The following is a 10,699-nucleotide window of genomic DNA, read 5'->3' as shown; positions in this document are numbered from 1 at the left end:
TGTACCTCTCGGTGCCTTCCAGAGGCAGCTGCGACCCCGCCGAGTGGACAGCGTCACACAGCAGGTGGCGCGGTGTGCCGCCGTCCACTCGGCAGGGTCGCAGCTGCCTCTGCGCGTCCTGGGTATGTACCTTTGTCGCGCGCCGGAGACGACTCGACGCCGCTGAGATCGGAGATCAAGCTCTGACAGATCGCACGTCGCTCCTTTGACGCCGACGTGACTCACCCGTGCAGATCACATCAGGACACGGTCTCGACACGCTCGGTACGACGCCTGCGACCCGTCTTGGGTCAGGTGGCACGACGCTCATCGCGCCTACCAGCGCTGCCGTACAGGTTGCCACGACGAGGTCGAGCACGCTTCTATACGCTCGCCCAGCCTTCCTTTCCACCCCATTAGGCAGCCTGGGAACGGTGGCGGTCAGAGGCAAAGCCTGCGAGGGGCGGTGGAACCACATGTCGCGGCTACTGCCGGCTCGACCCCACGATAGCCTCCGGAGGCTGACTTTGAGGCACAATCATCGGACGATGTCGACGAGTTGGGTCGCTCTCGCGGTAGCCAGGTAGCCCTCCATACTAGTAGCACCAGCCATGGCCTCAGGGAGCGGGCGAGGGCGCTGGGAGCAATACGGACCAAAAAACATCTCAAAAGTCAATACATTATGATATGGATTATGACACCACAGGCTCGACGGTCTCGAGTTCGGGTGCTGCTTCGCGCAGCGAACGCGTAGCGCGCGCGTGTGTGCGCCTGCGCCAAGCCGAGCCGAGGCCGAGGCCGAGGCCGAGGCGGCGGCGGCAGCGGTGGCGGCGGCGGCTCCGAACTTTTGGTAGCGGTCGTCAAGGTTGCAAGCGGCGACGCCGGCAATAGCCGGCTCGGGTGAGCGCGGGGCGCCGGTCCAGCAGCAGAGCATCCACCAGGGGGGTGCAGGATTTGTTGGAGGCAGAGCCTCAACAACAAGCCTGCATGTGCCGGGCAGAAGCAGTCCGGCGGCCTCGAGGGTACGAAGGTCGGGGAATTCGTCCACCTCACGAAGGCTCCATGTCGGTGTATTCACACCGGCCAAGAGCGGGAGCACCAGAGAGAAGGCAAAAGGCAACATAAGGCAGGATCTCTCTGGATGGGGGTACAACGAAGGGGGGAACAACCCACACCACACAAGAAGCCAAGCACAAAAGAATAACAAGACAGTGTACTCAGGCAGTCTCATGCGGAAGAGTCAGATATACAAAGGGCACCTAAAGGACAAGGCATACAGCTGTGAAGTGGTTTCCACTGACACAAATCCATGCTCCCGGTCAGCGTCGGCGTCGCGCTCGCCGCCGCCTCCACGTTGCGCTGGTCCTCGCTCGCCGTCGAGGCTGACGGGCAGCCGCTCCTGCAGCCGATGCACATTGAGGCTTCGCCCGGCCGGCTGCTCGGCATTCTGGGCCCTTCGGGCGCGGGCAAGAGCACGCTGCTCGGGGCGCTCGCCGGCCGTGCGCGGCCGCGGCTGCGCGTCTCGGGCTCTCGCGACGCAGCGGTCCCGCCGGGCGGCGAGGTCGGCGTGCTCGACCAGTCGGACGCCTTCTTCGGCCTGCTGACGGTGCGAGAGACGCTGGAGCTCACCGCGAGTCTGGAGGGGGCGGAGGCCGAAGAGGTCGACCTCCTCCTCGCCTCGCTCGGTATCGCGCCCGTGCAGCACTCGCGGGTCGGCGATTCGCTGCGCCGCGGCATCAGCGGCGGGGAGAAGCGGCGCCTCTCCCTCGGCTGCGCGCTGCTTGCGCACCCGCCGCTGCTCATCGCCGACGAGCCGACCACCGGACTTGACTCGCACCAGGCCGCGCGCGCCGTGCGGCTGCTTCGCGAGGCGGCGGCCTCGCGCGGCATCCCCGCCGTCGCCACGCTGCACCAGCCCCGCTCGAGCATCTGGGCGACAACGGCGGCGCCCTCCTCCTCCCAGGCACGGTCCATGAGCCCTGCCGCCCTTCTCTAGGCGATGCTCGACGACGTGCTCCTCCTCGCGCCGCGCGGCAGGCTCGTCTCCCATTGTATTATATTATCACATATGTTATATGCTCGCGCCGCGCGGCAGGCTCGTCTCCCATTGTATTATATTATCACATACATTGTATGATCGCGCCGCGCGGCAGGCTCGTCTTCCTCGGCGAGAGAGAGGCGGCACTCGGCCACTTTGCGCGACTCGGCTACACCCGTGCCCCTCGCCAGCCGGCCAGCCCCAGCCCGACACCCGGACCCGGGCCCGAGCTTCTGCCCTAGGCCACCCCTGCCCGCACCACGTCAACCCGGCGGAGTTCCTCATCGACCTCGTCTCGGTCGACCACGACTCGCCCGCCGCCGCAGCCGCCGACGAGGCGCGCATCGACGCGCTCGCTCGCGCGTGGAGGCGGAGAGAGGGCGGCGGGAGGCAGGCAGAGGGCGGCGGGAGGCAGGCAGAGGGCGGCGGGCCGCGACCGCGACACCGGGCTACGGCGGCGGAGGGTGGCGGTGCCGGTGCCGGTGGCGCCGCCCCCGAGCGCAGGCGACGGCCGAGGCTGCTGCGGCGCTTGGCGCTGCTGCTGCGCCGCTCGTGGAGGCAGAACTGGCGCGATCGGTGGGTGAACGGGCTGCGGCTCTGCGTGTCTGGAGGGCTTGCCCTCGTCTTTGGCGAGATCTTCGGCCGCTTCGGTGCCCCTTCCGCCGCCCAGATCGCCGAGCGTGTGGCGCTGCTCTCCTACGCGTCCATCAACATGTCGATGATGGCGATGATGAAGGCACGGGACCTCTTCGGCAGAGAGCGACGAGTGGAACCTTCTAGGAACCTTCTAGGAACCTTCTAGGCACTGGACCTCTTCGGCAGAGAGCGCGTCGTCATCGACCGCGAGCGCGCGCTGTACGGCGCCGCAAAGCACAACCTCCTCGCAAGGATGGCGAGGTGGGCCGAGGCGAGCCGAGATGTGCCCGAGATTAGGCGCCGCCGAGTACTTGCTCGCAAAGATGGCGACCGAGCTCCCCCTCGACGCAGCCTTCGCCGGCGGCTTCGGCCTCCTCCTCCACTGGCGCATCGGGCTGCGGCTGCCGCGCACGACGCTCGTCGGCACCGCACCGCACCTCGTATCGCCCACGAGAGCCACCACCCCCTGTGACCACCCCCCGTGAGAGGAAGAGTAGACTTCCTTCCATCGCAATGTGTGTGTGTGGGGGGGGGAGGGGCCGGCCCTCGCGCGTACTGCAGGCACCCTCAGCCCGACCTGTAGGCACCCTCAGCCTGGCCGCCGCCACGTGCGCTGCGCTGGGGCTCGCCATCGGGGCTCTCGCCCCCTCGGCCGACTTGGCGCTCGCTGCGGGCATCCCGGTGATGATTGTGCACATGGCGCTCCGCGCCGCCCACCCCGCCCCGCGCACAAGTGTGCCCAGCATCTCTTCACGCGCTCTCGCGTGGGCAGGTGCTCGGCATTCTCAACCCCGCCGGCACGGCAGAGACCAAGCCCCCTTCGGCCGCCGTCTCGCTCGCCTCGCACGCGTCGCCGATCAAGTGGTCGATCCGAGCGCTCTGCTGCGCCGAGCTGCGCGGGATGGAACTCGAGCGGCGCGCTTTCATTTGAGGCGCGCGCGCACATGGTGCGAGATCACCCGAGCTGACCCGAGAGTCTAATCGAGGTTAGGCGCTCGCTCAAGGAGGCGCCCCGCATGGGAGGCCTCGCGCTCGTCCGCTCCGGCGACGAGGTGCTCGAGCGGCTTGGCCTGAGCGGCTCCAGCTGCCGGCAGTGCTGCGGCCGACTCGGGCGGCTGCTTGCCGCGGAGCTCGCTCTCGCGTACGTCGGCTTGCGGCTGCAACGACCCAAGTACACCAGCATGGCTCAAGCCAGAGCGGAGGAGGAGCGAGAGAGAGGTGGAGTGGATGGGGCGTAGAGAGAGGCGCGCAGTGATGAGTTAAATCCCGCATTTACTTTTGGGAAAGGGACTACATCTTCCCATATATCTCGTGCAGCGAATTTCGCACACACTATATCCACCTATCAGAGTATCACCCCACAATACGTCGTCTATCTGGAATCTGCGGTCTGCGCCTACCACCGCGCTACCCCGTTCTCTGGTAGGACGGGAACGAGATGATAGTAGGGAGTAGAAGAAAGCAAAGAGGAGCCCTGCGCACGCACGACCCTCCGCAGGAGAAGCCCCTCCCAGACAAAACACAAGGGAGAGGTGGGTGGGTCACAGAAAAATTGCGGCCGCCAGCGACTGAGCGTCTCGCTGGCGGACGGGGAGAGGAACACAAAGGGACGTTCCGGACGTCCATCCACTGGGATGAGAATACTGGAGATCTGAGGTCGAATCTGCCGATTCCACAGCCGCCCAAAGGAGCGCCGCCTCAACACGGGGTCTCGGCTCTACCGAGCCATGCTAGCTCCAGCCGCAGCCCCACCCGGCCGCCCGGGGGTGTTCCCGCAGGCAGAGAAGACCAATCCTGGGGGAAGTAACCCTACCCCACTAGCACTACGGGTAGCCCATTCACGCGCTCCGTAGCTAATCAAAAATACGGTATCCGCCGTCCGCCGATTAGTTTCGTACCACCTTCGTATATCAATTTGTCCGTGCCCGTCCTGCGCCGGCACTTCCTCGAGCGCCGCGACTGCAAGTCCGCCCACTTCTCCCGTTGCTCGGCAATGAGATCGAGCGCGGCCTTCGCCTTCTTGAGCCGCCCCTCCCAGTGCTCGCGCTCCTTGGCGGCCTCGTTCGTTTCGTGTCTTTTGGGATCTTTCATATTTTGTTCGAATCCTATGGATCCTGGCACTCCCCACGCCGGAGCGGGAGCGGGTGCGGGTCTACTGTGCATCGTCACACAAGATACTCTAGCGACATACTCGATAGCGGTCCCGCCGTAGCTCGCGCATATGTACTCATTCTGCTCAGCCTCCCGCGAGCCGAGCAGTTGGCGGCCGCTGTGCCACCGTGTGCCGAGCCTCTGTGCCCAGCCAATCACCACGGCTCGCGCAGATGCCCATGGTGCCAGCCAACGTATCGATCGTAAGCCGGAAATGCTGTGCGGCAACACATCTCGCTTGTGTGCCGCACCAGCTCTCGGATGTCGGCCTCAGTGCCGCACTGCTCACTCCGTGCACTCACCGGTCGGTACCATGTCAGGAGACGGAACACGGAGGAGCTGTATAGGTCACTAGAGACCCACACCATCGCTACATCACCACAGCCACCAAGTCGGATACAAGTCCATGACAATGTGCGCGGCAGGACAAACCAAACATGAGACGGTTACACAAGGACGGTCAGGCTACGGTCAGGAAGTAGGGTTGAGTTCACACTCTCCAACAGCGTCACAGCGCAGGCCAGGTCTACACTGTCCAAAATCCTGCTCGTGCAGGTGTAATAGAAGAACTTGTCGCCGGTGTACTTGTCACAGAAGTTGGTGACGCCGGTGAATCCGTGCGGGAACGAGCGCGGAAACGGGTAGGAGCAATCGCTGGCAACGAGCTGGCCAAAGGAGGAGAGCGGCTCTCGTGCGCTGGCGGCTGGTGGAGGCGCAGCGAGCGTGCGTCGCACGGCACTGGAGGCGGGACGTTTCGGCGCACACAGTCTGCAGCCACGGCACTCGTGTGGGACATAGTTGCCGTTGACTTGTTTGCCTTGCCAAGTGACGTTGCTTGTGCGGCGAGGCGAGCGTGGCCGGCGTGGCAGAGGCGTGCGTGACACAAGAGGTTGTAGTCAGTGGTGACTGACGCAGCTACGTCGACACCGGTGGCGCAATCGATGGTTTCGTAGCAATCTTGTAGCATCGTTCGAAGCCGAGTGTGCCGAGAAGGTTGCTTCCCCCAGGATTAGTCTTCTCTACTGAGGGGACGAACTAAGGGCGGCTGGGCGGGGCTGCGGCCGGAGCTAGCATGGCTCGTCAGAGCCGAGACCCCGGCGAGGCGACGCTCCGATGGGCGGCTACCTAGCCAGTCGCGAGGTTCTAACCGCTGCAGATCGGCGACAAAGAAACTATGCGGGGAGATATTCGGCAGATATGTGTATCTCCCGATCTCATGCCGGTGATGGACACGCGGTGCGTCCCTTCTTGTGTTGCGTTTCGGACGTCCCGCCTTCGTTGAGTTCTCCCCGTCCGCCAGCGAGACGCTCAGTTGCTGGCGGCCGCAGTCTTTCACTTTCTGTGGCCCACCCACCTCTCCCTTGTGTTTTGTCTGGGGAGGGGTTTCTCCTGCGGAGTCGTGCGTGCGCGGGGCTCCTCTTTGCGAATACTCCCTACATACGTCTCGTACACTGACGTACCCGTAGTAGCCTACGGTAGTATTCTAGTAAAGCCGTACGCGGTTGTACGGCCCTCTTTACCAGAGAACGATTGGTGGTGTCTGGTGAACGTGTCGTTGCGCGTGTAGGAATTAGGTTGAGGAGGGAAACTGCATAATTCCTATAGTATCGGTAGCACGCTAACGGCACACAATTCTATACCCGAGGTCACAGTTGTCAGGTCACAGCAAGATACCCCAGACAGAGGAAACCCAAACCGGGCCGCCGGGGACGAGAAGCAGAAGGCTACTCTAACTCGCCGGCGCCTACTCCGAGCTCGGCATGGTGCGCTGCTTTTCGGCAAGGAGCTTCTTCCTCGCCGCACAAGCCTGCGCGCAAGTGTTGCTCATGTAGACGGGATTCTTCTCGCACTCTCCCGAGTCGGACCAACCCTTGCAGCGCTTGTCCTCCTTCCCAGACTCCTCCGAGACCGCCGCTGGCGCCGCCTTCGCCGCATTTGCCGCCGGCTCGGGCGAGGCTGATCCCTGCGACGCCGCTTCCTGCCCCGGCTCCGCCACCTCCGCCACCTTCTCTGCGGCGGGCGTTGCCTGCGGCTTGCCCCTCCCCAGCTCCGCGCACGCGTCCGCGCAATGGTGGTGCATGAAGCCTGGGTTCTTTTCGCACTCGCCGCCCCTCGCCCACGCTGCGCACCGCCGGTCAGGCTTCTGGTCCGCCTTCTGGGGCTCCGCCGCCTCCGCAGCTCCGGCGGCCGCCGCCGCTCGGCCCGTCTTCGCCGCCTCCGCTTCAATCGCCTGCGCCGCAGCCTCCGCCCGCGCAGCCTCCGCCCGAGCCGCCTCCGCCCGAGCCGCCTCCGCTCGCGCAGCCTCCGCCCGCGCCGCCTCCGCCCGCGCCGAATCGCCAGGACTCTGTCCGTCCTCCTCGTCGTCGTCATCGTCCTCCTCCTCCATCGCTTGCTGCAGCGCCGCCTGCCGCGCCGCCTCAAGCTCGCGGATCTCCTCGTGCTCCTCCTCCTCGCCGTAGCCTGCCGCTCGCCTTGTTGTGGCGCGCGCGGCGCAAGCTCGCCCGCAGTGCGCAAGCATGAACGGGCGGTTGCTCTCGCACTCGCCTCGCGACGCCCACCCCGGGCAGCGCTCGTCCTCCGTCCCGGACTTCTCCGACGGCGCGTTCGCTGCCGCGGCGGTCGACGCCTTCGCTGGCGAAGATGCCTTTGCTGCTGCAGCCGCCGCTGGCGTCGGAGCGGCCTTCGGGGTTGCCTTGGCGCCCGCGGCTGCCGCCGCCGCCGCCGCGGCTCCCTTTGCCACCGCCGGCTGGGAGTTGGAGGCCCTCATATCTGCGCACGTCGCGGCGCAGTGCGACGCCATGAAGTCGGGGTTCCTGTCGCACTCGCCCGCGTTTGCCCACTTGACGCATCTGCCGGCGTCTACGCCGGCCGCGACCTCCGCCGCCGCCTGCTTCGCCGCCAGCGATCGTCCCGATGCTTTCCTCCCGGCTCGCTCTCCCGCCAACCGCCTCCTCGCTGCGTCGCGTGCGCCTCCCTCTGGAGCGCCTCCCGCGCTAGCCCGACGCGCCTCCTCGGGGCTGATGGCCCTGAGCCTGAAGCCCTGCCAGTAGAAGAAGCAGCTGGCGCCTCCCACGAGGGCGGCAAAAAGCAGCACGCGTGCCAGTGTGCACCGCCGGGCGGGCCCCTGGCCCTTCTTGTCGCCGTCCCGAAGCCGCTGGCCAGGCGACTCCGGATCAAAGTCCTCCTGGACAGCCCGAGAAGAGCCCGTCCGTCGGTACACGAGGCTGTCCGATCGAGACCGGTGTGGGTTGCCGTTGTCGTTGAAGTGCGCCGACATCCAGGAACGGGCTCGCCGAGACCTTTGGCCGAGTTTTGGCGAAATAAGAAATCACCAGGGCTCCCGCGGCGATCAACACCGCAACTCCTTTTCTAAAAAAAGCGAGCACAATTGCGTTACATGGGCATGGCCGGGGTTTCTGCACCGAACGATCTTACTTTCGGTGAAAGTGTTGATCGATAAGAATTTTTCTAGCCTCACAGCAGACAAAACAAAACAACTCTCTCTCTCAGCAGACAGGCTCGAAATCCTGCTCGTGGGGACCCTGTCCTCGTCCCATCCCTCGTTTGGCGTGTCTGTTTTCTTTCTTTCTTTCTTTACAGGCTCGACACAGGTGCGAAAATAAGAATTTTATTCTGCAAGAAAGTCGAGTTCGAACTCGGCTTCGCGATCGCGGAGCGACGCGGACGCGCGCGTGTGCGCCTGCGACAAGACGAGACGAGCCGAGCCGGCGGCGGCGGCGGCGGTGGTGGCGGCGACGGCGGCGCCTCCGAATTTTTGGTAGCGGTCATCGAGATCGCAACTGAGCCCTGGCCTCGACACCTCGACACCAAACCTCGACACCGACTCGACACCTCGACAACCCATGCCAACTCGACAAACTCGACACCCCTCGACACCCCTCGACACCATCTAGGCTGAAACCATGCTCGTCCGTGTCAAGGTGCCAAACTCGACACCTCGACACCCCTCGACACCCCTCGACACCCCTCGACAGGCCTCGACACCCCTCGACACCGCTCGACACCGCTCGACACCGCTCGACACCGGGCCTCGACACCTCGACACCAGGGCTCAGGATCGCAAGCGGTGTGACGCTGACACCCGGTTCGGGCGAGCGTGGTGCGTCGAGCCAGTCGCAGCGCATCCACCACAGGGGGGGGTGCAGCTTTGTGCAAAGCAGCGTCAAGTGCATCCACGGGCCGTGTGCTGAGGTAGATCGTCTCGGCGGGCTCGAGGGTACGAAGGTCGGGGTTCGTTCCACCTCACGGAGGCTCCATGTCGGTGTTATTCACACCGGCCAAGAGCGGGAGCGCCAGAGAGAAGACAAAAGGCAACATGTAGCAAAGCTCTCTCTAACGCCGCGGTCAAAAGAGACAAAAAAAAGAGACCGACGGACCTTGAATTTCGGCGGCGCCGAAATTCACACAAGACTGTGAACACACCCACAGGACGCCGAGTACAAGACAATAGGAAGGGAGTGTACTCAGGCAGTCAGGGACGGATGAGTCAGAAATACTAAGAGCACCTAAAGGAGCAAGTCATAGCTGTGAAGTGGTTTCCACCGACAATACCCTACTTCCCCCTTCTGACGGCGAGCAAAACACGCCTCAGCCGAGCGTGGACGCCAGACACTGTGGACGAGACACTTGACCGCGCAGCGGCCGCTCCACTGCGCAACCTTCGTCCGGCATGGCGGCCGCCGCGCTATGCGACGGCGATGTCAAGATGGTCATCTGGGATCTGGATGGCACACTGTGGCGCGGCACGCTCGACGAGGCCGACGCTGACGATGACCTTGCCGACGGCTCTCTCGCGCCGCTCATTCGTCTGCTCGCTCAGCGAGGCATCGTGTCGTCGGTCTGCTCGTTCAACGACGAGGAGCGCGCTTGTGCGGCGCTGCAGCGGCTCGGCGTGTGGGAACTCATCGTCTTTCCCGCAATCTCGTTCGACTCGGCCTTCTCCAAGCCCGCCGCCATCCGCGCCACGCTCTCCGCGGCCGGGCTGTCTCCCGCCAACGCGCTCTTCTGCGACGACGAGCCGCGGCACCGTGCGGCAGCCGCCGCCGCGCTGCCCGGCCTGCTGACGTGCGCTCCTTCGCTCCTCCCGCCAGAGTCGGCCCTGAGACGGTGCGGCAGCGCCGACCCGGGCTGCTCCCGGCTGCAAAAGTACCGCCTGCTCGAGGCGCGGCGGCGGGCAGAGGCGGCGGCCGTGTCGCAGGCCGGGGCGGGTGACGCCGCTGCGCAGCGATTCCTCGACAGCTGCGAGGTGGTTGTGCGGCTGAGGCCGCTGCGGGGCGCGAGCGACGAGGCAGCTCGACGGACGGAGGGGAGTCACCCTTACCACGAGTAGCCCGCGACACGTCGACGGCGCTCCTATAGGACCTCGTCCGGCTCGTGGCGCTGACGCAGTTTCCTGGAACCTTCCTGGAACCTTCCTGGAGCCTTCCTCCTAGGACCTCGACCGGCTCGTGGCGCTGACGCAGCGGACGAACCGGCTCAACTACACGCGGCGGAGGCGAGGCTGCCGCTGGGGGCGGACCACCCTGCACCTTCCCGGAGCCTGCACGGAGCCTTCCGTAGCATGCCCGCAGGCGGGGCTGGTACTGGGAGCTGCTCGAGCGCGACACGGACCTACTCGCGCCAGACCGCGCGGGAGGCGGGCGGGGCGGCGGGCTCGAGAGCTTCACGTGGAAGGTGTACGTGTCGGACAGGTTCGGAGAGCACGGCCTGGCGGGACTCGTGGCCGTCCGGCGCGGCGCGCTGCGCCACTTTCTTTTTTCGTGCCGCCTGCTCGGGCTCCACGTCGAGGACGCCTGAGATATGGGGAGATGTGGGGAGATGTGGGGAGATGTGGGGAGATATGGGGAGATACGACCTGCTCGGGCTCCGCGTCGA

At 65.2% G+C, this 10,699-nt stretch overlaps 3 protein-coding genes across 3 annotated transcripts; 2 read left to right on the top strand and 1 right to left on the bottom strand.

Annotated features, from left to right (window-relative positions):
• Positions 1 to 1,288: 1,288 nt before the first annotated feature.
• EMIHUDRAFT_231118 (hypothetical protein) lies at positions 1,289 to 3,891 on the top strand (the record flags this gene model as incomplete). Its single annotated transcript, XM_005784716.1, has 8 exons — positions 1,289 to 1,947; positions 2,133 to 2,194; positions 2,260 to 2,380; positions 2,576 to 2,667; positions 2,951 to 3,121; positions 3,237 to 3,334; positions 3,426 to 3,514; positions 3,645 to 3,891. The coding sequence occupies 8 exons, from the start codon at positions 1,289 to 1,291 to the stop codon at positions 3,889 to 3,891; spliced, it is 1,539 nt and encodes a 512-aa protein (XP_005784773.1).
• A 2,498-nt stretch (positions 3,892 to 6,389) lies between these two features.
• EMIHUDRAFT_364669 (hypothetical protein) lies at positions 6,390 to 7,208 on the bottom strand. The gene has a single exon (XM_005784715.1). The coding sequence runs from the start codon at positions 7,188 to 7,190 to the stop codon at positions 6,549 to 6,551; it is 642 nt and encodes a 213-aa protein (XP_005784772.1). The 5' UTR covers positions 7,191 to 7,208; the 3' UTR covers positions 6,390 to 6,548.
• A 2,286-nt stretch (positions 7,209 to 9,494) lies between these two features.
• On the top strand, positions 9,495 to 10,621 carry EMIHUDRAFT_231114 (hypothetical protein; the record flags this gene model as incomplete). The annotated part of the gene is made up of 3 exons (XM_005784714.1): positions 9,495 to 10,076; positions 10,258 to 10,404; positions 10,499 to 10,621. 3 exons carry the CDS (start codon positions 9,495 to 9,497, stop codon positions 10,619 to 10,621), a joined length of 852 nt encoding a protein of 283 aa, XP_005784771.1.
• Positions 10,622 to 10,699: the final 78 nt, after the last annotated feature.

The sequence above is a fragment of the Emiliania huxleyi genome (assembly GCF_000372725.1).
Source record: "Emiliania huxleyi CCMP1516 chromosome Unknown EMIHUscaffold_169, whole genome shotgun sequence".
Classification (NCBI taxonomy): domain Eukaryota; phylum Haptophyta; order Isochrysidales; family Noelaerhabdaceae; genus Emiliania; species Emiliania huxleyi.
Note: the sequence above shows the minus strand (reverse complement) of the source record. Positions and strands in the feature narration are given on the sequence as shown.